General features: G+C 45.5%; 2 protein-coding genes across 2 annotated transcripts in view; one reads left to right on the top strand and one right to left on the bottom strand.

Annotated features, from left to right (window-relative positions):
* The window catches only part of KCNN3 (potassium calcium-activated channel subfamily N member 3), a 217,832-nt gene that overhangs the window by 53,251 nt on the left and 139,476 nt on the right, over positions 1-25,105 (top strand). The gene's annotated exons all lie outside the window — the stretch shown is intronic.
* LOC141083095 (uncharacterized) overlaps positions 8,728-25,105 on the bottom strand; it is a 64,001-nt gene continuing 47,623 nt past the window's right edge. The window contains exon 4 of the mRNA XM_073567283.1: positions 8,728-8,873. Coding sequence (XP_073423384.1) covers positions 8,728-8,873 — 146 coding nt within the window. The remainder of the gene's footprint in view (positions 8,874-25,105) is intronic.

Here is a 25,105-nt window from a genome sequence, read left to right as displayed (position 1 = left end):
GTAAGCGACAAAAGCTGGCCTTTTCAGTGTAGCGCACATGCAGCCACGGACATGTAAGGGCATGACACACCAGTTATTGGCCAATCTCATGTGCCAGAGCCTCACGTGTCCCTCTAGTAAGCCGGACTCGGACCGCGGGGCATGACGGAGTCTCGTTCGTTAATGGAATTAAGCTTGCAATGTGTGCATCTTTTCTGTAGCTGGCATGGTTGAGGTTTCCCAGGTGGAGTCGAATTTAACCGTAGGCTCCACTCCTGGTGGTGCCCTTCTGGACATTCCTTTAAGGTTCAGCTTTGCAACCATACTGCCCACGTAAAACAAACACTTTGCCTTCATGAACGCTGTTTGGAGGGTCATGACTCGTGGGAATAACGCCGCCCAATCAGTTAACCTGCTAGAGAGATCCTTCGTTGCTCCCAAGCATGACATCACAATCCCTAGGAGGAAGGTAATGCCACTGTGGCGACCGTACTCCTGGGGGCGACACAAGTGCACTGATGCCCAGCCACTGCTCGATGAATCTGCTGGTACATTGACCCAGACCACTACATTCCCCTCGCACGCTACACGGCCTGAATCTGACCCTGATGAAACTCAGGTTACCCTTCCCATATACAGTTCCATCTTACACGGTGACAAAGAGGAAGCTGCAGATGAAAGTGCAGGTTCAGCCCACCCGCCATCAGACACACCACTGTACTATCAGGGGCCCTGTGCCAGTGCCGTCGCCAACGAGTGGGCCCTCCCTGCTTGCTCAGGATCACAGCACTTGCAAGGTTGAAATACTGTGCAGTGAGATGGAAGATGGGGACGACGAGGAGTCCAGACTAGTACAGGGATTCCCTAGCGAGAAGACTTATTTGATTGTTTTCAATGTTGGGACAGCAATTTTTGGGGAGCACTATACTCTGGAGAATGATAGATGGGGCCCACCATACACTGGAACATTCCAAAGGTGGACATCAGACACTGGAGCAGCATTTACAGGGCCCATTATACACTAGAGCATTAGAAATGGGGCCCATTATGTTTGGAGCATTATTTGGGCCCATAAGACAGTGGAGCTTCATCCATGGGGACCAACATATACTGTAGCATTATGTGGAGCTCATCATATACTGTTTCAAACATTATATGGGACCAATGATTCTGTATGGAGAAATAGATGGGCCTCGTCATGAGATGTAAAAAGTGAAGTATTTTTCATTGTACTATACCGCTATTTCTCTGCCGTATCGGAGCATGATGAGTTGTGGTATGTGTTAAAGGGGCGCTCTTTCGCCCAGGGCACATGAAAACCTGGAGCCAGCCCTACCCCCCCACAACTTTAGCCAAATAACCCCCATTTTTCAGTGCGTAACTTGTATTATGAAGTTAATTAAGGTTGACAAGCTTAAGTAAGAAGAATTGATGCTTTTGGCATTCAAATGGGCACTGTAGGTGTGTTTCCTGTCCTCCTCTCACTGCCGACTTTTATTCCCCATTGACTTACATTGGGTTTCGTGTTTCGGGACGACCCCGACTTTTCCCTATAATCGGCCGATCTTGCTCGACCCAACTTTTGGAAAAGTCGGGTTTCACGAAACGAAACTCGACCCTAAAAAACCAAAAGTCGCTCAACTCTAATTATCAATAAGTGCAAAAGTAGACACTGGTCCGGCCATCGTGTCTGGAAATGTTCCTATAACGAGGTAGGTCTTCTTTTACGAAGAGAGTCTATGTAAAACCAAGAGAGAGCACCTAAGGAAGTGCAAACTATGAAAAATAACAGTTCTGGACCATTCAGCGTTCATGATCTCCACAGTTCAAGTGTGAAGGCTGCCAATACAACTGGGCAACAACTGGAAAAACAAAACTAAAGCATGATAGCCAAAAAAAATAGAAAACTGGTACAAAAAAAAATAGGAAACAAAGCACAACTGTGCAAATACCCTCCTGGGTAACGAGAGTTAAAGTGAAGAGCATTGAAACTAGTGATTCTCCCCTCCTGGGGTTTCTGGACTGGAACTGCTTCCAGGGGTGAAGCTTTGGGTGTCTTCATCTTGTTGCTGGTTGCTTGCCATAGGGCATGGTTGTGGCATCTGGTGTGATCGCCGCCTAGGGTCTTGTAGCTGTGGTAAAGGGAACCCATGATGCATATCGATACCCATCAGCTGCTCCTCATCGATGAGTGGTTCCGCTGCTCTGGTGCGTGACCTAGCACCGAGGGATGCCGCAGCTTGTTGGCGCCGATAGGCGACCACATGGGGACTCGGCAGCCAAGGGATCCCGAGGTCACTATCCCAAAGCGACCTAGACTCCTCCAATCCCCGAAGATGCCGAATCGTGCGCGCCTGTTCCAGCCGTACCCTTCTCAGTAAGGACCTCTTCCACCTCCCCATTTCCGACAGTCCAGTGCCCCCAGCTGACTCTTCCAACTGCCCCATTTCGAGTTCCCGCAAGCCAGCCTCTGACAACGTGAATTCGGGGGGCAACCCATTAGGAGGGCCGGGGTATATACCTGGTGCCTCCCGACGGTGCGGTCTCTGCTCCGGTGCAGGCATAGTGGCAGTGGACGCGGCTCGGTGGGACACCGGGGACGGCGGTAGAGCTAACGGCGGCTCTGGGTCCGCAGGGGTCTCTGGAGGGACCTGCGGACCCGCAGGGGTCTCAGGAGGGACCTGCGCGGCCGCGTCAGGTCCGGACGGGAGCTTCTCTTCCTCCGCTTTGGCTCCCGGGGCCTCATACAATTCCTCCTGTGGCAGCAGCGAAGGGGTTCCGGATGCTGCCGGTGGTGTGATGGTGGCTGCAGGCTCCGTGGAGTCTGCCTGGGGAAGCTCCGGTGCAGCAGCGGCGGATACCGCAGGTGTAGGCCCCTCCCGGGCATGCTGCCAGTTCAGCCTCCACAAGGCCTCCTGCCTCAGCCGCAAACATTGGGTCACCAGGGCAATCTCCTCCTCCAGCTGACGTCGATTCAGCCTAGAAGCAGGATGCGAGCCTTCAGACATGGCGCCGGGGAGATCCAGCTCAACCTCCCCGCGCTCCGCAGGCCTCCTTCCCTCTTCTTCCATCATGGCGTTCTAGCGTTCTTCTCCTTCCTGTCTCGGCTTCCTTCCCGCCACTGGCTTCCGCTCCTCCTTCTGGGGGCGGCGTCTTCTTTCAACTCCTCCATACCAAGCCAGTATATGAACCCCTCGGGGGGTGGGTCATGTTGCTGTCACATAGAAGTTTAGACAGGGGAGGCCCAGGACAGTTCGCGCTCTTTTCTTAGGACCACCCATATGATCACGCCCTTCTTCTCCAGGCTGTCGGCCATTTTTAGTATTCATTTCACAGTCTATCAAATTGGGTCTTCTGCACATTCTCAAAAGTTTTAAGTCCAACAAATCTTAGGCACACAGAACCCGATGACATCGGGTCTCGTCATCCTGTTCGTGACACCAAAATGGAGCGCTCGACCAGGGCTATCGGGGTACTCAGCACCGGGCCCGTTGATCTCAATGGGAGTTGTCATGGAAGCTGTGACCCGGTCCGTGGCCCTGGGGCTCCATGGCAAAAGGGGGTGAAAGAACAATGAAATAGAATTGATGAATAGTTCGTGACGCCACCTGTGGTGTTCGGCAAGGGAGAGGTTAAGCCGGCGCTGCATGCAGATCCTCTGGGACTGGTGGTGTGTTGCAGCCAAGATGATGAAGCTCCCCACAGGTAGAGCTGTAGTCCCAGGGCAGTGTAGATGTAGGGGTAGCTGAGAGGCACAGGCAGTGTAGAAGCTGGTACCCAGATGTAGCGGTACCAGGTGTTTTGGCGCAGGAATGAATGGAGGACACCAGGGTTTGTAGTTCCAAAGCTTTACTCACAGTCTGTAGTACACACAGGTGCCTGCCTCCGTGCTGTGTCCTCCGGGTCAGGGACTCAGTCGACCTCCAGGCAAGATAGGACGCTCCCTTCCAACTCTCCGCCAACATGTGCCTTTCTGAACGTCTCCTCTATAGCGCCTTTAAGTGCGAAGATCTCCTAGTACTGAGTTACACTGGAGTTCCTCCTGACAGATGTTCCCAAGAACTCTACTTGTACGACAGACAGTTGTAGCCTGCTTACTCCTGAGTCCCGGCTCACTATCAATGTTGCTGTTGTGCCCCCAAGTCTTAGATGGGAGTAGTGCATTTACAACCCACTACTCCACCGGTGTCTGCTGCAGAACCATTAGTGTCCAAACAACCTCGGGCACTGGACCCCGGCCTTGCGCTTAGAACTTCTAGGCAGGGTTCTTCCTCTATCCCACGTCCTCTGTTCCCTTTTACTCCTACGTTCCGTACTATTCTTTCCTTCTTATGGAAGATCAGGTTTCTGTTTAATGTCCTCCTCTTTCTTTCCTTTCCCGTGCCAGCAGACCCAGGTCACTGAGATCTGCTGCAGCACCTTCTTCCTCCATCCCTCTCCCAGGGATCTTCTTTCCTCACTCCTCTCTGAGTGACTCCAAACTAACTCACTGACTGACTGACTGAAATTCTAAACCTTCCCAGTCTCTTGTTTGTCTCTTTCTCTGTGTTTAGATTAACTGCAGTGGAGAATCTAGCATCCTTGCTGGCCAGTGCACTAGCCAGGGTTATCAGAGATGACAGCCAGATACTAGGCATGTGACGGTGGCAGGGGGAAGGACCTGCATAGGGCAGAAGGGGAGCTTAGGGACAGACAGAGGTTGGTGTCAGGAGGTGTCTCATCCCTTACTCTCTATCATTAGGACCTTCTTCTTTATCATCTCGCTGTACCTATATGTTGTGCCAATCTCTGGAAGTACCGGTGTATGGACGTGCCACCTATCCTTTGAGGGTTTTAGTAGATTGCCATGATACAGTCATATGTAAAAGTTTGGGCACCCCTATTAATGTTAACCTTTTTTCTTTATAACAATTTTGGTTTTTGCAACAGGTATTTCAGTTTCATATATCTAATAACTGATGGACTCAGTTATATTTCTGGATTCAAATGAGGTTTATTGTACTAACAGAAAATGTGCAATCTGCATTTAAACAAAATTTGACCGGTGCAAAAGTATGGGCACCCTTATCATTTTCTTGATTTGAACACTCCTAACTATTTTTTACTGACTTCCTGAAGCACTAAATTGGTTTTATAACCTCATTGAGCTTTGAACTTCATAGCCAGGTGTATCAAATCATGAGAAAAGGTATTTAAGGTGGCCACTTGCAAGTAGTTCTCCTATTTGATTCTCCTATGAAGAGTGGCATCATGGGCTCCTCAAAACAACTCTCAAATGATCTGAAAACAAAGATTATTCAACATAGCTTTTCAGGGGAAGGATACAAAAAGTTGTCTCAGAGATTTAACCAGTCAGTTTCCACTGTGAGGAACATAGTAAGGAAATGGAAGAACACAGGTACAGTTCTTGTTAAGCCCAGAAGTGGCAGGCCAAGAAAAATATCAGAAAGGCAGAGAAGAAGAATGGTGAGAACAGTCAAGGACAATCCACAGACCACCTCCAAAGACCTGCAGCATCATCTTGCTGCAGATGGTGTCACTGTGCATCGGTCAACAATACAGCGCACTTTGCACAAGGAGAAGCTGTATGGGAGAGTGATGGGAAAGAAGCCGTTTCTGCAAGCACGCCACAAACAGAGTCGCCTGAGGTATGCAAAAGCACATTTGGACAAGTCAGTTACATTTTGGAAGAAGGTCCTGTGGACTGATGAAACAAAGATTGAGTTGTATGGTCATACAAAAAGGCGTTATGCATGCGCTGTATTGTTGACCGATGCACAGTGACACCATCTGCAGCAAGATGATGCTGCAGGTCTTTGGAGGTGGTCTGTGGATTGTCCTTGACTGTTCCCACCATTCTTCTTCTCTGCCTTTCTGATATTTTTCTTGGCCTGCCACTTCTGGGCTTAACAAGAACTGAACCTGTGTTCTTCCATTTCCTTACTATGTTCCTCACAGTGGAAACTGACAGGTTAAATCTCTGAGACAACTTTTTGTATCCTTCCCCTGAAAAGTTATGTTGAATTATCTTTGTTTTCAGATCATTTGAGAGTTGTTTTGAGGAGCCCATGATGCCACTCTTCATAGGAGAATCAAATAGGAGAACTACTTGCAAGTGGCCACTTTAAATACCTTTTCTCATGATTTGATACACCTGGCTATGAAGTTCAAAGCTCAATGAGGTTACAAAACCAATTTAGTGCTTCAGGAAGTCAGTAAAAAGTAGTTAGGAGTGTTCAAATCAAGAAAATGATAAGGGTGCCCATACTTTTGCACCGGTCAAATTTTGTTTAAATGCAGATTGCACATTTTCTGTTAGTACAATAAACCTCATTTGAATCCAGAGATATAACTGAGTCCATCAGTTATTAGATATATGAAACTGAAATAGCTGTTGCAAAAACCAAAATTGTTATAAAGAAAAAAGGTTAACATTAATAGGGGTGCCCAAACTTTTACATATGACTGTATATTGGGAAAGGCTTCTTTTTCCCTGGTCAGTGTATCTTATAGTTGAGTTCTTCCACCTTTTCCCCCCACCTCATAGGGTCTCTGCCACTTGGTACGGAATTGTCACGCACGGTGAGGGAAAACCAAGTGTAACATAAAGGGAAATGGAGAAGGGGGCCCAGACACTAAGGAAGGGATTTGGAGACCCCTAGGCTAGATCTAATCTCTCCGAAAACTCCTACCGAGTCCCTATATTGGTTCCTCACCAATCACCGAGCCGGAACCTGGGGCCCTGAATCTCCCTGGGGCCTAGTCCTGAATAGGGAACGGGAGGGAGATGCGCGCTAGGCAGTCTCCGCTAAACTAAAGACGATAAGGTGAGACAAACAGGGGAACACTTATCTGAATCGCCAGATACGGGTAACAGAAGAGGGATTCCAGACACCAAACTGGAGCCCTCTGAGAAGGTTCAACACTCTAGCAAGCAGAAGTGGAAATGAAGCTATTATCACTGGGTCACAGCTGAGCCACTAACTAAATAGATCCAAACTTCTCAGGGCAGGAGGAGGTCGATGCTGGGTCCTAGAGGAAGATGGTTCAAGGAGCAATCTGTATGGACAGACGCTCAGACCTTCTGAGGCCTGACGCAGGATGATAGTGTCTCGCCCAGAGCGGGGTACTCAGGTCGCCGGGCAGCGTTAGATTCAGGAGGTCACGGGGGTGGCAGCCGTGCCCGGTGCCTGTGCTCCAGGGACAGTGAAATGGGGGTCAAAGAATAAAGTAAAAATAAAAGAAATTGGAAAAGAGTACGTGACACCAGTTGGAGTGTTTAACTGTAGGATAGCCGGCATTGCAGATGATCCCTGGGGGGGTAGTCCAACCAGGGCTGACCCCCTGACTCCTCTGTGGCAACCATGCCGTACCCGGTATATAAGGCATGGTGATAGGCAATATGGGAGCTGCAGCTGCTGCACCCTGAGCTTCGCCAGGATTAGACATCTTCACCCTCTAGTTAACCCTTGCAGGGGTGCGACTCACCCCTTCAGTTGCTGCAGGTCGTTGCTCCTGTAGGACTTTAGGCATGCACGGGATCCTGTTCGTGATGCCAAGTTTTGTCTCACCCAGAGCGTGGTACTCAGGTCGCCGGGCAGTGTTAGATTCAGGAGGTCACGGGGGTGGCAGCCGTGCCCGGTGCCTGTGCTCCAGGGACAGTGAAATGGGGGTTAAAGAATAAAGTTAAAAAAAAGAAATTGGAAAAGAGTACGTGACGCCAGTTGGAGTGTTTAACTGTAGGATAGCCGGTATTGCAGATGATCCCTGGGGGGGGTAGATGGTGATGGCAGTGTAGATGATTAACCCCCTCCAACCAGGGCTGACCCCCAGAGATTGTGATGGAAGTAGATTGCACGGAGTAATAAGGCAGGAGACAAGGAAAGTCACTTAATCATTTACTGTAGTTCAGATGCAGTTCAGAGGAGATATTACAACTCTCACCAGGTTTACAGTCTGATCTGCAAGATGGGTGTTATCCTTCTCTCTGCTGAGGCTCGGTGTAACCTTCCTGCTATTCTATCCCTTCAGAGACCAAGGCTTCCCGGAGTGTGAAACTTCCAGTACAGCCACTACTCACTGTGTTTTCTTCCCTTGGCAACTTGCAGCTTGGATCCTGTGTGAGGCACAAGTTCCTTCTTGCACAATCTTTAACTGATCCTAGTTTGCTGTAGTCTTCTTGGGGGGAAAACACTCTACTTTTGGTTGTATAAACCCACACAGTCTCTCAGCTTACCACCCTGCTCTAAAAGCATGGATGGGAGAGGGGCTGATTCCCTGATTCTTCTTAGCTTTACTACTGGAGGGAGCACATGTCATGGCTTCCAGGAGCGTTCTCCATTTTCCTCCACCGTGTTCCTGACTGAAAATAACAAATCGACTCCTCCCCCTCCCAGTTAGGGTATGTATGCAAAGCTCTAAGCTTCTGACAAGTAAGGGAGTGAGGTAAATTGTGTGCGTGTGTTGTGGTCTCTAGCAGAGAAAGCATAACTCCCATTGCTCACAAAACACATACAAAACAGTACATATTTAACCCTTTTGTGGAGGTAAAGACGCAGGGCGCCACAATAGCCTGTCACCTCCGAAGCGCTCGTGACAGGAATTTACATGGTGGGCACTAACACTAACACCGACCTATTATATCTCCCTAGATTGTAACTCATGTGCCTTGAGGAGATGCTGTTTTACCTGGCCGCTCACTTTTGTCCCTACAACAGCCAAATGTAAATAATTATAGGCTCCCAACTCCTAGGGAACACCATTCAACACTGTTACATTTTCCAGAGTACCTTTCACCATTACGTCCCTGATCTGGACTGCCCCAAAGTTGTCCAGGGACTTCTCCAGGTCAGGGACATTGACTTCAGGGGATGCGTCCTCATCCTCATCACCAGCTAGTACAGTTAAAAGAAATTCACCAGTTAAATCATGTGTCCTTGCTACCATACCCAACTCCTGGGGACATACCGGAATACTGGGTGCTACAGCTTTAGCCCATAAGTCTCAAGCAGAGGAAAACCTCATCAGATAACAAAAGCATGCAATAAAATCCTTGACAATACCTACTTGGTGGGACATAGAAAAACTGTGTGTATGTCGACCTTAGCCATGGAATTGTTCTTGGTGACTCAATGGATATACCTTATCCCTACCCTCTTCCCAGGGACTAGCAGATGTGGAGGTGTTGCAATTAATAGTGTAATCAAACTCTCTGAGTCCAGGAGTCCAATCGCATTAACACCATTCACCTTCACCTGGCATAGCTGCGGTCCCTCACCAGAGAGAGGTACTGCACCCAGGATGTGCAAAAAGTAATAAGCTTTGGCCTACACACCAGTCTATTGGTTCTTGGCCATAAGACAATTGGCTGCTATATGACCCATGGCCTGACAACTCCAACATAAAATGATACAAGATGTACCCCTTGCAACCAGCTCTGACCATTCCTGGTCTTTGTGCGGCCTTTAGATGTAGACTTGGTATCCCAGAAAGGTGACCTCAGGCTCCCTTGACTGCACAGGGAGTTTTCCACAGCCATGTATCTTTCTACAAGGCTCACAAGGTCATCTGCGTTTTGGGGATCTCCTTCGGTAACCCAGCTTTTCACAGATTTTGGTAGTGAGTGGATAAACCGGTCCACTACCACTCTTTCCATCATTTGTGCTGTAAAGCAAGTCTCATTCTGCAGCCATTTTTGCACCAGGTTGAACATCTGTGACCGAGGAGGCTTGTCCCTTTGGTAGCGCCAGAGGTGCACCAATTGTGCCCTGACTGCCAGGATTAGGCCTGTAACAACCCTGCCGGCATCACTGCATGGCCTCCCATCCCCACCTGCCTTACACACCAACTTACTCACTACTCCAGGCCATGCAGTGAGTTTTGCCAGCTCCATGCTGTATGCCTCTTGCCTCCTGCCTGCTCTCTGCATACTTCCTGGCTGTGTGCATAGGGGGCGGCACCAGCACTCTCTGGCTCTTATTGAGTCAGTGTGCACCTGCCTAATGTGTTCCCGGCCAATTGTCAAGAGGTATCCAGTACTTAAGGCATCCTCATCCATAGGAAGATGCCTGAGCAACTTGTTGTGAGTTCATTCTCTGGTTCACTATTTGTGAGTTCTCCTTCCTGACTCCCTCTGGTGGTAACAGGAGGTAGTGAGGCTGATTTGATCGGTGGAGATCTGCCACCTGAGAATGAGGATGACGATTGGACCTCAGGAGTCTCAGATTGGATTTAAGACAGCCGACGCTCTATTCTGTTGCTGGTGATTCCTTCTGGCTTGTCAGCTCTTGGTTTTCAGCTCTGTTCCAGTCATCTAAAGCTAAGTTTTTCTGCTAATGTTCACACTTGATTTTGTTGGTCTATTCAGTTTCTTGTGTGGTCAGCCAGCCCCGGCTGGGGGCTGTGCTGAATTTCCACTCTTATTTATCTGTATTTGCCAATTTGCTTTTTGCCCCTTACTAGTTTGGCCTCTTTTTGCTCTGTCTCAGAATATTTCAGAGTGCTGATATAGTGGGAGAAGTCTAGTGATTTCAGGGTTAATTTTGCTATCAGAAGTGTTGGACATTATTTTTGTAGGGTTTTTTGCAGGTTGCAGACAGTGTCTTTCCTTTCCTTTCTAGTTAGTTTGGGCCCCATCGTTTGCTCAGCCTATTTTCCTGCCTGTGTTTGTGCTTTCATCTTGTTTCACCGTCAATACATGTGTGGGGGCTGTCTTTCCTTTGGGGTCTGCTCTGTGGCAGTTAGTTTTCCCTTTTCTTGCTTTAGGCTTATTTAGTCCTCCGGCCGTGACGAGGCGTCTAGGATCATCGTAGGTACGCTCCACGGCTGCTGCTAGTTGTGTGGTAGGATCAGGGATCTGCAATCTGCATAGTTACCAACCTCTCTGGTTTTCTGTGACTTAGCTTGTTTTGCTTTATCCTCCTCGGTGACCCATTCATAACAAAATCACCAGCCATACTGCAGATTCTAGGGTACTCAAAAGCAGGAAAAAGTTGTTAAAAAAAAGTGAAAGAGAAAAAAAAGTGTCAGAATTTTTTTTTTTCTTTACTGTTTTTTCCTCTTTTTCTCTGGGGCCGTAGGAGTATTTTTTTTTTCTTTTTCCAAATGGAGATTAAGCAATTGTCTGATCGTGTGGAGCAGCTGGCTGCTGAAGTACAGGGAATTTCCATCTACCTCATTCAGTCACATGCTGCTGAACCTAAGATCCCTACTCCTGATGTGTTTTCTGGGGATCGGTCTAAATTTCTGAATTTTAAGAATAATTGTAAATTATTTCTGGCCTTGAAGCCTAACTCATTGGGGAGCTCTGTGCAGCAGGTTAAAATTGTCATCTCCTTGCTGCGCGGCGATCCCCAGGATTGGGCTTTTTCTCTGACACCTGAAAATCCTATTCTGACTAATGTGGATGCATTTTTTCAAGCCTTGGGTTTGTTGTATGATGAACCTAATGCTGTTGATCAAGCTGAGAGAACCCTGTTGGCATTAAACCAGGGTCAGGATTCTGCAGAGTTATACTGTCAAAAATTCCTAAAGTGGGCGGTCCTTACTACATGGAATGATAGTGCATTGGCAGCTCTCTTTCGGAGGGGTTTATCAGAGACCATAAAATATGTTATGGTGGGATTTCCTGTTCCCTCTAGTCTGGATGATTCTATGTCATTAGCCTTTCAAGTTGATCGGCGTTTACGTGAACGTAAAACTACACGGGAGGCACTGCTACCTTTTGAACAGACGTCTGAACCTATGCAATGTGATGGGGTTTTGTCTAGGGCGCAACATCAGGAGTTTAGAAGGCGTAATAAGCTGTGTTTTTTCCGTGGAGACGTCTCTCATACTATTTCTGTCTGCCCTAAACGAGAGAGACGTTTTGCACACACATTTGCTGTGGGCAGTGTACAACCTAAGTTTCTTTTGGCAATTACTCTGATCTGCTCCTTATCCATGTTTTCCATGAAGGCTTTTGTGGATTCAGGAGCAGCGTTGAATCTGATGGATTTGGACTTTGCTAAACGTTGTGGTTTTTCCATGACGCCTCTGCGGACGCCTATTCCTTTGAGGGGTATTGATGCTACTCCTTTGGCGGAGAATAAACCTCAGTTTTGGACCCAGGTGACAATGCGAGTTGCCCCATACCACCAAGAAAATTGTAAATTTTTGGTGCTGCATAATTTGTATGATACTATTGTTCTGGGTTTTCCTTGGTTGCAAACTCATAATCCAGTTTTGGATTGGAAATCTGGGTCTGTGGTGAGTTGGGGTTGTCAGTGTGTTCTTAGGGATGCTCCTGTTTTCTCCACCTCTCCTCAGTCTCATGATATTCCTGATTATCTAGCCGATTTTTCTGATGTATTTAGTGAGAGCAAGTCTGCGTCTTTGCCTCCTCATAGGAGTTATGACTGCGCAATTGAATTAATGCCCGGTTGTAAATTTCTCAAGGGTCGGCTTTTCAACTTATCGGTACCTGAACATGATGCTATGCGATCCTATATTAAGGAGCCATTGGAGAAGGGTCATATTAGACCATCCTCGTCACCTTTAGGGGCTGTTTTTTTTTTTTGTGGCCAAGAAAGATGGTTCATTAAGACCGTGTATTGATTATCGTTCCCTTAACAAGATGACGGTTAAATATCAGTACCCGTTACCTCTGATGTCTGATTTATTCTCCAGAGTTAAAAGTGCCTGCTGGTTTACTAAGCTTGACCTCAGGGGGGCGTATAATCTTATTCGCATCAAGCATGGGGATGAATGGAAGACGGCGTTTAATACTCCGGAGGGACATTTTGAGTACCTAGTAATGCTTTTTGGGCTCACTAATGCCCCTTCTGTCTTCCAGTCCTTTATGAATGATGTTTTCCGTGACTTTGTGGATAAGTTTTTGATCATCTATCTGGATGATATTTTGATCTTTTCTAGTGATTGGGATTCTCATGTGGAACACGTCCGGACTGTGTTCCGGATTTTGAGGTAGAATTCCCTATTTGTTAAGGGAGCGAAATGCCTCTTTGGTGTACAGAGGATTTCATTTTTGGGATTTATCTTATCTCCATCGACTATTAAAATGGACCCGGCCAAGGTACAGGCCATTTATGATTGGGTTCAGCCTACTTCTTTAAAGGCCCTCCAGAAGTTTTTGGGTTTTGCTAATTTCTATCGTAAATTTATAGGTAATTTTTCTGGTATTGTCAAACCACTGACTGATCTGACCAAGAAGGGCGCTGATGTGCTGAATTGGTCTCCTGAGGCTATCTCAGCATTTCAGGAGCTTAAGCAGAGATTTACTTCAGCTCCAGTTTTACGGCAACCTGATGTCTCACTTCCATTTCAGGTGGAGGTAGATGCTTCTGAGATTGGTGCAGGAACTGTTTTGTCCCAAAAAGACCCTGTGACTTCTAAGATGAATCCCTGTGCCTTCTTTTCTCGAAAGTTCTCCCCATCTGAACGCAACTATGAGGTGGGGAATTGGGAATTGTTGGCCATGCAATGGGCATTTGAGGAGTGGAGACATTGGTTGGAGGGAGCTAGACATCAAGTTGTGGTCCTCACCGATCACAAGAATTTGATTTATCTGGAGTCGGCCAAACGCTTGAATCCTAGACAGGCTAGATGGGCCTTGTTTTTCACGCGTTTTAATTTTGTGGTCTCTTTTCTTCCGGGCACTAAGAATGTTACGACAGACGCCCTTTCTAGGAGTTTCTTTGCCGATTCTCTTAGTGTGACCGAGCCTACTACCATCCTAAGTGAAGGGGCAGTTCTTTCTGCCATTTTGCCCGATTTGAGACGCGCCCTGGAGGAATTTCAGGAGGATAAACCTGAGCGTTGCCCTATGGGAAAATTGTATGTTCCTGACCAGTGGAGAAAAAGAGTGATGTCTGAAATTCATTGCTCCGTATTGGCTGGTCATTCAGGTTTTTTTGGTACCAGAGATTTGGTGAGTCGGTCGTTTTGGTGGCCTGCCTTATCTCGTGACGTCAGGAATTTTGTACAGTCCTGTGGGACTTGTTCTCTGTCTAAAACCTGTTCTCGTTCTAGTGGGTTGCTGATGCCCTTGCCGGTGTCCAAGAAGCCATGGACCCATATCTCAATGGATTTTATTTCTGATCTTCCTGTCTCTCAGAGAATGACTGTTATCTGGGTGATTTGTGATAGATTTTCGAAGATGGTCCATCTTGTACCACTCCCAAAGTTGCCATCTTCCGCTGAGTTGGTGTCCTTGTTTTTACAACAGGTGGTTCGGTTACATGGGATTCCTGAGAACATTGTGTCCGACAGAGGAGTCCAGTTTGTTTCCAGATTCTGGAAAGCCTTTTGTTCCAATCTGGGAATTCAGTTATCCTTCTCCTCAGTGTTTCATCCCCAGACCAATGGACAGACTGAGAGAACAAACCAGACCTTGGAGTCTTATTTGAGATGTTTTATATCTGCTGATCAGGATGATTAGGTCTCATTTTTGCCCTTGGCCGAATTCGCACTGAACAATAGAGCTAGTTCTGCCACTTTGATGTCACTCTTTTTCTGTAATTTTGGGTTTCATCCTCGATTCTCTTCAGGGCAAGTGGAATCTTCGTCCTGCCCCGGTGTGGACACTGTGGTTAAGAGAATGCAGCAGATATGGGACCAAGTGGTGGATAAGTTGTCACTCTCTCAGGAAAAGGCCCCGCGATTTTGCAACCGACATAGGACCATTGGTCCCCGGTTTAAAGTGGGTGATATGGTTTGGTTGTCGTCTAAGAATATTTCTATGAAAGTTGCATCTCCTAAATTTAAGCCAAGATTTATTGGTCCTTATAAGATTTTGGAAATTCCTAATCCTGTTTTGTTTCGATTGACTCTTCCAGTTATGTTCAAGATCCATAACGTATTTCACAAATCTCTGTTGAAGAGGTTTGTTGAGCCAGTGGTTCCTATGGCAGCACCTCCTGACCCTGTGTTGGTTGAAGGCAATGTGGAATATGAGGTTGAGAAAATATTGGATTCTCGTTTGGTTAGACGGAGACTCCAGTATTTGGTCAAATGGAAGGGTTATTGTCAGGAGGATAATTCTTGGGTCTCTGCCTGTGATATTCATGCCAATAGATTGGTTCGTGCTTTTCACCGGGCCCATCCTGATCGGCCTGGTGGCGTGGATGAGGGTTCGGTGACACCTCCTAAAGGGGGGTACTGTTGTGAGTTCATTCTCTGGTTCACCAATTGTGAGTTCTCCTTCCAGACTCCCTCTGGTGGTAACAGGAGGTAGTGAGGCTGATTTGATCGGTGGAGATCTGCCACCTGAGAATGAGGATGACGATTGGACTTCAGGAGTCTCAGATTGGATTTAAGACAGCCGACGCCCTATTCTGTTGTTGGTGATTCCTTCAGGCTTGTCAGCTCTTGGTTTTCAGCTCTGTTCCAGTCATCTAAAGCTAAGTTTTTCTGCTAATGTTCACACTTGATTTTGTTGGTCTATTCAATTTCTTGTGTGGTCAGCCAGCCCCGGCTGGGGGCTGTGCTGAATTTCCACTCTTATTTATCTGTATTTGCCAATTTGCTTTTTGTCCCTTACTAGTTTGGCCTCTTTTTGCTCTGTCTCAGAATATTTCAGAGTGCTGATATAGTGGGAGAAGTCTAGTAACTTCAGGGTTAATTCTGCTATCAGAAGTGTTGGACATTATTTTTGTAAGGTTTTTGCAGGTTGCAGACAGTGTCTTTCCTTTCCTTTCCTTTCTAGTTAGTTTGGGCCCCATCGTTTGCTCAGCCTATTTTCCTGCCTGTGTTTGTGCTTTCATTTTGTTTCACCGTCAATACATGTATGGGGGCTGTCTTTCCTTTGGGGTCTGCTCTGGGGCAGTTAGTTTTCCTCTTTTCTTGTTTTAGGCTTATTTAGTCCTCCGGCCATGACGAGGCGTCTAGGATCATCGTAGGTACGCTCCACGGCTGCTGCTAGTTGTGTGGTAGGATCAGGGATCTGCAATCTGTATAGTTACCAACCTCTCTGGTTTTCTGTGACTTAGCTTGTTTTGCTTTATCCTCCTCGGTGACCCATTCATAACAGCAACTATTTCCCTCAGTCAGTGGCTTGCTGCTGAGGTGCCAGGTCCTGTCCTGTTTCTGCCTTCTCTGGAGACTGCATACCCAGATCTGTTTCCATGTGCTTGTGACTTATGTCTCCGCCTACCTGAGGGCTGGATAATCAGGCCTGTGTCTTTGTCCTGTGTTTGTTCCCTTGTCTGTCTTTGTGTGTACTGTGTCCTATTCCTGTATCTTATCCTGTTCCTCACCTTGTCTGAACTCAGTCCTAACCTCTGTCTGTTGGTCTCCCATATGTCTCCTTTCCCTGCCATGTCTATCCTTGTGTCCTCTCCGTCTGCCTGTGCTCCGCACTCTTGCGGCTCTGCCTGTGCTCCGCACTCTTGCGGCTCTGCCTTTTGCTCCGCACTCTTGTGGCTCTGCCTTTTGCTCCACTCCTGCTGCTGCAGAAACTCTTGCTGCAGCTCCTCTCCTCATACCTTGCGGTTCAGCTCCTGCAGAACCTCTTGCTGCAAACTGCAGTTTCTCTCCGCATACCTTGCAGTTCCGCTTGTTCAGCTCCTGTTGCTGCAGAACCTCTTGCTGCAAACTGCAGCTCCTCTCCGCAGCCTTGCGGTTCTTCTCCGCTCCGCAACCCTGCGATTCTGCTTTACTTCCATTCCGTGTCTTGCGGATCCTTGTCCTACCTGTCTGTACTGGTTCCTAGTCAGTACCAGCTTCTCCAGTGTGAACAGGTCCAAACCTGTTCCCTCATACCTGTCTATATTTCCACTCATTCCTGCCCGTGTTCCTGTGCCTTCCGTGTCAGTTCCTGCCCCTTTTTTCCTTGCCGTGCCCGCCTGCCAGTGTCTCAGCCGTGCCCGCCTGCCAGTGTCTCAGCCGTGCCCGCCTGCCAATGTCTCAGTCGTGCCCGCCTGCCTGAGTACCAGCCGTGGCTGCCTACTCATCAGAGAATCAGCCGGGCTCACTTGCCTGTCTGCCAGTCATGCCTTTCGCCCACACCTGTCCCAGCATTCCGTCCCCCAGTGGGATCAGCAGCCACAGCCAGACGTCACCTTGGAGTGGCACCTGGCAGCTACCTGCCTCACAAGCCTGTCCTCACCATCAGAGGCTCCAGTGAACACCAAGGTAGCTGCTTAGTCACGCCCCTTCCAGGGTAGTCTGGTTTGTGGCACAGTGGGGCCACACCCCCATCCTCACACCAACCAGTCTGGGCATGAGAGTGACAAGGCCCAGTGGTGTAACTAGAGTCTGATAGTATGATGGGCTCCGGTGCAAGATTTGGACCGGCCCTTCCCATCATGAAAATATTTATATGCCATCCATCCTGACATATATTTCCCTCATCCTGGTATATATATATATATATATATATATATATATATGCCCTCCATCCTATTTCTGTCCCTCAGTGTGGTATATATATCCCTCATCCTGGTATACAGTTGCTTCTCACAAAATTAGCATATCAAAGAGTTAATTTATTTCAGTTCTTCAATACAAAAAGTGAAACTTGTATATTATATAGAGTCATTACAGAGTGAGCTATTTCAAGTGTTTATTTATATTAATGTTGATGATTATGGCTTACAGCCAATGAAAACCCAAAAGTCATTATATCAGTAAATTAGAATACTTTATAACACCAGCTTGAAAAATTATTTTAAAATCCAAAATATTGGCTTGGCAAGGAGGCGATGAGCATGTGGCACTACTGAGGTGTTATGGAAGCCCAGGTTGCTTTGATAGCAGTTTTCAGCTCCTTTGCATTGTTGGGTCTGGTTTCTCTCATCTTCTTCTTGACAATATTCCTCTATGGGTTTAAGGTCAAGCGAGTTTGCTGGCCAATCAAGCACAGTGACACTGTTGTTTTAAACCAGGTATTGGTACTTTTGGTAGTGTGGACAGGTGCCAAGTCCTGCTGGAGAATGAAATTTTCATCTCCAAAAAGTTTGTCTGCACAGGGAAGCATGAAGTGCTCTAAAAATTCTCTAGTAGACGGTTGCACTGACTTTGGTCTTGATAAAACACAGTGGACCTACACCAGCAGATGATATGGCTTCCCAAACCATCACTGATTGTGGAAACTTCACACTAGACCTCAAGCAGCTTGGATTGTGGCCTCTCCACTCTTCCTCCAGACTCTGGGACCTTGATTGTCATATGAAATGCAAAATTGATTTTCATCTGAAAACAATACCTTGGACCACTGAGCAAAAGTCCTGTTCTTTTTCTCCTTGGCCCAGGTATGATGCTTCTGACATTGTCTATTGGTCATGAGTGGCTTGACACAAGGAATGAGACACTTGTAGCCCATGTCTTGGATACGTCTGTGTGTGGTGGCTCTTGAATCAATGATTCCAGCAGCAGTCCATACATTGTGAATCTCCCTCAAATCTTTGAATGGCCTTTCTTAACAATCCTTTCAAGGCTGTGGTTATCCCGGTTGCTTGTGCCCCTTTTTCTACCACACTTTTTCCTTCCACTTATCCCTCCATTAATATGCTTGGATACAGCACTCTGTGAACATCCAGCTTCTTTAGTAATGACCTTTTGTGGATTACCCTCATTGTGAGTGTGTCAATGACTGCTTTCTGAAAATCTGTCAAGTCAGCAGTCTTCCCCATGATTGTGGAGCCTACTGAAACAGACTAAGGGACCTTTTTAAACGCTTAGGAAGCCTTTGCAGGTGTATTTTGGTAATTAATTTACTGAGATAATGACTTTTGGGTTTTCATTGGCTGTAAGCCATAATCATCAACATTAACAGAAATAAACACTTGAAAGTGATCACTCTGTTTGTAATGACTCTATATAATATATGTTTTACTTTTTGTATTGAAGAACTGAAATAAATTAACTTTTGGAGGATATTCTAATTTTGTGGGAAGCACCTGTATATCCACCCCTGGGCCCCATGTTGATATACACTACCGTGGGCGGCACAGTGGCTCAGTGGTCCTGGGTTCGAATCTCACCAAGGACAACATCTGCAAGGAGTTTGCATGTTCTCCCCGTGTTTGCCTGGGTTTCCTCCTGATACTCCGGTTTCCTCAGAAATACTAATAGGGAATTTAGATTGTGAGCCCCATCGGGGACAGAGTTGATAATGTGTGCAAACTGTAAAGTGCTGCGGAATATGTCAGCGCTATATAAAAATAAAGATTATTATAAAAAAATAAAGATTATTACCGTTCAAAAGTTTGGGGTCACCCAGACAATTTTGTGCTTTCCATGTGTGTACTATTTAATGAAGCTGCCAGTTGAGTTGATTTCTCAAACTACAGACTCTAATGTACTTGTCTTGTTGCTCAGTTGTGCAGCGGGGCCTCCCACTTCTCTTTCTACTCTGGTTAGAGCCTGTTTGTGCTCTCCTCTGAAGGGAGTAGTATACACCCTTGTAGGAAATCTTCATTTTCTTTGCAATCTCTCGCATGGAATAGCCTTCATTTCTAAGAACAAGAATAGACTGTCGAGTTTCACATGAAAGTTCTTTTTTTTTCTGGCCATTTTGAGAGTTTAATGGAAACAAATGTAATGCTCCAGATTCTCAACTAGCTCAAAGGAAGGTCAGGTTTATAGGTTCTCTAATCAGTCAAACTGTTTTCAGCTGTGCTAACATACTTGCACAATGGTTTTCAAGGGTATTCTAACCATCCATTAGCCTTCTTACACAGTTAGCAAACACAAAGTACCATAAGAACACTGAAGTGATGGTGGTTGGAAATGGGCCTCTATACACCTTTTGAAGATATTGCATTACAAACCAGACGTTTGCAGCTAGAATAGTCATTTACCACATTAACAATGTATAGAGTGTATTTCTGAATCATTTAATGTTAGCTTAATTAGAAAAAATGGTGCTTTTCTTTCAAAAATAAGAAAATTTCTAAGTGACCCTAAACTTTTGAACGGTAGTGTATATATCACCCATCCTGGTATGTGTCCCCCGTTCTGTCGCTGTTCTTTAATGTATAGAAAAAAAAACATTATAACCATTATACTTCACCAGGGGCATAAATAGAAATCATGTTGCCCATTAGCAGAAGTATAATACACTCCTCACAGTCCTCCATATAATATAATGCACCCTCCATATAGTATAATGCAGTCTCCATAGTTCTCCATATCTAATGCATATCCTATAGTCCCCCATATTAGTATAATACACAGCCTACATTCTTCATATAATATAATGCACAGCCCTTAGTAATCCATGTATTATAATATGCAGCCCATAGTCATCCATGTATATTGCACAGCCCACAGTCATCCATGTAGTATAATGCACAGCCCACATTCATCCATGTAGTATAATGCACAGTCCTGCATGTAGTAGTATGGCCACTGTGTGTTTACTTATTTGAAAAAAAACCCTCACCTTCCCTTCCACTCAAATCTGTAGCCCCGGACTGCAGGACAGTGACACAGGCATTGCCAGACCCCGGGAGGGGATAGAGTCTGTTGCCCAGGACTTAAAGACCCCAATACGGGCCTCGCCGAAGGGACTTGTAGTGTCCAGATTCCGGCGTATGGACTATTTCATCTACCGTGACTGTTGTGGGTGCGGCCATGAATAGTGCTAGGGAGAGAGCAGGAAACCATTGTTGGATTCTACTACATCTCTATTATTAAAGTTAGCTCCCTGTTGGACTGCAAGTTGTGCCTGAGGATTGTGTCCGTCCGGTCCATCTCTGTGTTTCATGTACAAGGAGCCGGGGTGTCTGAGGACTGTGTTTTGTGGGTGAACTCGGTCACGACTACCACTCCGGTCGCCCTTGTTACATTGGCACATGGTTTTATGTCAAAATAGCATAAAGTTTAATATCCTTCGCAAACTTTTACATCTGCAAAACAAAAACAGCTTTTTTTCATTACAAATGAATAACATAAACAATCCTTTCTTCTGGTCACAATGAAGCAAAGTAAATGTAGCACACTCACCAATCTCAGTATTCCAGGCACTTTCAGCTCAAGCAGCTTAAGGCCGGTTTCACACGTACTGACATTTCCGGTACCGGCAAAAATGGTACCGGAGATGACAGTGTCCGTTTGTGTAATACTTGTATCACATGTGTGGCAACTGTGTACCACACAGACAGGCGGCTCACAGAATTTTTCACTGTGATCCACGGTGAAGTCACTGAGCTTGAACTGCGGTGACCTCATCACTGACTTCCCATGGTGCTAAGGTCACCGCAGTTCAGCCCGGCTGGGAACGCAACCTCACTGAACGGTGGTAACCACAGTGATGTCACCGCTGGTCCATGATGCTGCGCTCACAGCAGCTCATTCACCAGTGTTTCTCAGCCTAGACAGTCACATCCTGGCACCGTCCAGGTTGAAAACTATATATCGCCCAGACATGGATTATGGCATGGGACGGAACGTTGGATAGGTGAGGGATATTGTTGTTTTTTTATTTTAGTTTTATTACAGGAGACGAGGGATTTAGTGGAATTAGGAGTTAGATAAGTATAACTGTTATTTTTAAATTACGATGGAAAACTGTGTTTTGTTTTATCTAATATATAAAGCTCAAGTGTGTGTATGTATGTATGTATGTATGTATGTATGTGTGTGTGTGTGTGTGTGTGTGTGTGTGTGTATGTCCGGGATTGGCATCCGCACCGTCACAGCTACAGCCACAAAATTTGGCACAGTCACACGTCTGGACCCTGAGACCGTCCTAAGCTATGTTGTGAGGCGAAATTTTAACCCCGCGCGTTCCAATTCACCAAACAATGTTGTGTCTTTATGTACAATACAACTATAGGATTAGTAATGGATAGGTGTCTTACAGATGCCTCTTCATTACTAATCCATGGGTTTGATGTCAGCTGACAATACAAAGGTGACATCAACCCCTCAAATATGAACCCCACTTGCAACCGCTACAGGGCAAGTGGAAAGAGCAGGGAAAAGTGCCAGAATTGGCGCAGCTAATAGAAAAATAGGGGGAGCCCATGCCATTTTTAAATTATTTATTTAAATAATTAAAATAAAAAACAAGAATGGGGATAACCAGCCTTGCTAATGCTGACAGCTGAGGGTTGCAGCCCTCAGCTGTGAGTTTTGCCTGGTTGGTTATAGAAAATACAGGGGAGCCCACACTGTTTTTTGTTTTCATTTATTTATAGCGCAGGCAGTGGGTAAGGAATACTCCCATCAACCAACGCCTGATGTCATTGTTCTCACTTGAATACAACTCCCATAATTCTCTCCTGCTCACGCTGATCACCCTAAACATGTTCAGGAAACAAACACACACATCTTTGTTCAGCTCCAGTACTAACTCCACACTGCTGAGATAACCCAGCTGCTGTAATTAGGCCTGTACGCCCCAGGCTGGATTGTGGGAAGAACCTTTCCTACCCAGACTCTTTTGGTTGCTGCTAAATCCCAGACCCAGAATCCAGTCAAATTAAAACTCTCTCAGTAACCTAGTGTTACTGGTACGGACTTTATATTACTGAATCCAATCAACTCAGTGACGCATATCTGCCAAACAGGACCTCATCTTGTGCTTTCTTACACAGAATATATCTGTACATATGTAATTATTGTATCTCCTGTATATCATATATGTACAACTGGTATAACCTGGGTATTTCCAGTATATAATTTTATATACAACTGGTATAATCTGGATATCTCCTGTATACAATTATATATGTACAGCTGGTATAACTTGGGTATTTACATTGTGATAAGGAGTATGACAGTATAACCTGGGCATCTTCTTTTTATAATTACATATTGTAGCAGAGCCTGGTAGGACAGGTTACATCCTAGCACTGCAGGTCTTAATTAGATGCCCCTGAGTAGCTTTGACTTAGAACCATGGCATGTGTTCACAAGGTGTGGCAGTTTGCTGGATGTTGAGCAGAGTTGAGTGTGCTGCTGGTGAGTGACCAGGCAAAATGTGAGCTATAGCTAGGAGACAATCCAGGGTCTCTCTCTGAATGGAGGCTGCATAGGTCAGAAAGGAAAGCTGAACACTGTGTGTATTGGAGCTGCAGAGAACCATATGGAAGCTACAGCCTATTCAATGCTGTAGCACCGTAATTTGTTGGGGTGAGCTTCCCCTGATGTATGTGACCTGCAAAATGAATTGTTTCTTTGCTGTCACAGCTTTGTGCCCAGAAGAGGCTGTTTTTGGTTTTGAGTCCCTTGGAGTTTTAGGAAAGCAATAAAACTGCACCTGTTTGGAGCAAATCGCATTGCCTGTGTGAACACTAACTAATGCCTACCTGAAAAAGTGAATCTCTACAATATGCACATATAGCTAGTATAACCTGGGTATCTCCTGTATACATTTATATAAGTACAGCTGGTATAACCTGGGCAGAGTCTGCAAAAATTTATATAGGTACAGCTGGTATAACCCAGGTATCTTTTATATTTAGTGATATGGAGCATGATGGTATTACCTGGGTACATTCTGTATATAATTATATATGTACAGCTAGTATAACCTGGACAGCGTCTGTATAAAATTAAATGGGAACAGCTCGTATAAACTGGGTACCATCTATATATAGCAATATGGAGCATGATGGTATAATGTAGGTATCCCCAGTATATAGGCTAACATGGAGGAACCCCAAGAATAGTATAAAATATAACTTTTAATAAAAATAAGTTAAAAAGGGGACAAACGACAAATTTGCAAACACCGACACCACACTAAAAGGTGAGCTCTGTGTTCACCCTATACAGTATATAAAAGCCAATATACAAGACCAGCACCCGCATGAAGAAAATGGTACATGGGGGTGTGCGGATATATAGAAGAGCCAAAGTGCAAAAGATATAGAAAATCAAAAGAGAAAAAGCACAGCTCATGCAAAAATACAAAATTTTATTGAGAACAAATGAGACAGTATACAAAGATATACGGTAATAAAAACAAGGATGACAGTGGTACAGACTACTAGAAGAGCCACGGCTAAAAGAGTAGGCACATAGGGAAAAATCTATAATTGTGAATAGAGTCTGCTTTAGAAACTGCAAGTGCATTGTGCTGACAAGAGAACCTATATAAATAGTAAGGATATAATGTTATCCGTATCAATCAACACTGGGGTTGCAACAAGGGGACCCACAAAGGTGAACCGCCACAAAAGTAACCAAGCAAGACAAAAGTACTGAGTAAAATATGAATGCCCAAGAAGTTTACCTGAAAAGACCGTGGCTCCGCCCACCCCAACACGCGTTTCGGCGCAGTGCCTTCTTCCGGAAGAATCACGAGGGCTCCCTGCATGCTTCCCTGAGCCCCTCGGAACAACGCAATGTGCTCGCATTGTTCTGAGGGCCTCCTCCCTGCTGAGAGCAGGCGCTGAGAAAGCTTCCTGCACTGCCTGTCAGATTGCTGATCTGACACAGTGCTATGCAAAGTGTCAGCTCAACGATCTGACACAATATAGTAATGTCCCACAGTGGGACATAGTAATAAAGTAACAAAAAAAGTAAAAATAATTTAAAAAATCCTAAATAAATTGCAAAAAAATTCCCTAATTATTTTTTTTAAATAAAAAAAACAATAAAAGTACAGATATTTAGTATCGCCGCATCCGTAATGACCCGCCCTATAAAACTGTCCCACTAGTTAACCCCTTTAATGAACCTCTTAAAAAAAAAAATAAAAACAAGGCAAAAAACAATGCTTTATCACCATACCGCCGATCAAAAAGTGCAATAACACGCGATCAAAAAGACGGATATAAATAACCATGGTACTGCTGAAAACGTCATCTTGTCCTGCAAAAACGAGCCACCATACAGCATCATCAGCAAAAAATTTAAAAAGTTATAGCTTGCAGAATAAAGAGATGCAAAAATTATTATTTTTTTATATCAAATTGTTTTTATTGTATAAAAGCTCCAAAACATAAAAAATGATATAAATGAGGTATCGCTGTAATCGTACTAACCCGAAGAATAACACCGCTTTATCAATTTTACCACACGGTGTAAATGCCCAACCCCCCCAAAGAAATTCATGACATGCTGGTTTTTGTTCTTTCTGCGTCCCAAAAATCAGAATAAAAAGCAATCAAAAAATGGTACCAATAAAAAGATCAAACTCGTCCCGCAAAAAATAAGATCTCACATTACTCTG

Source organism: Dendrobates tinctorius, unplaced genomic scaffold, assembly GCF_039654945.1.
Source record: "Dendrobates tinctorius isolate UK_male_01 unplaced genomic scaffold, ASM3965494v1 ptg000019l, whole genome shotgun sequence".
Lineage (NCBI taxonomy): Eukaryota > Metazoa > Chordata > Amphibia > Anura > Dendrobatidae > Dendrobates > Dendrobates tinctorius.
The sequence above is the reverse complement of the archived record's forward strand: the minus strand, read 5'-3'. Positions and strand labels throughout refer to the sequence as shown.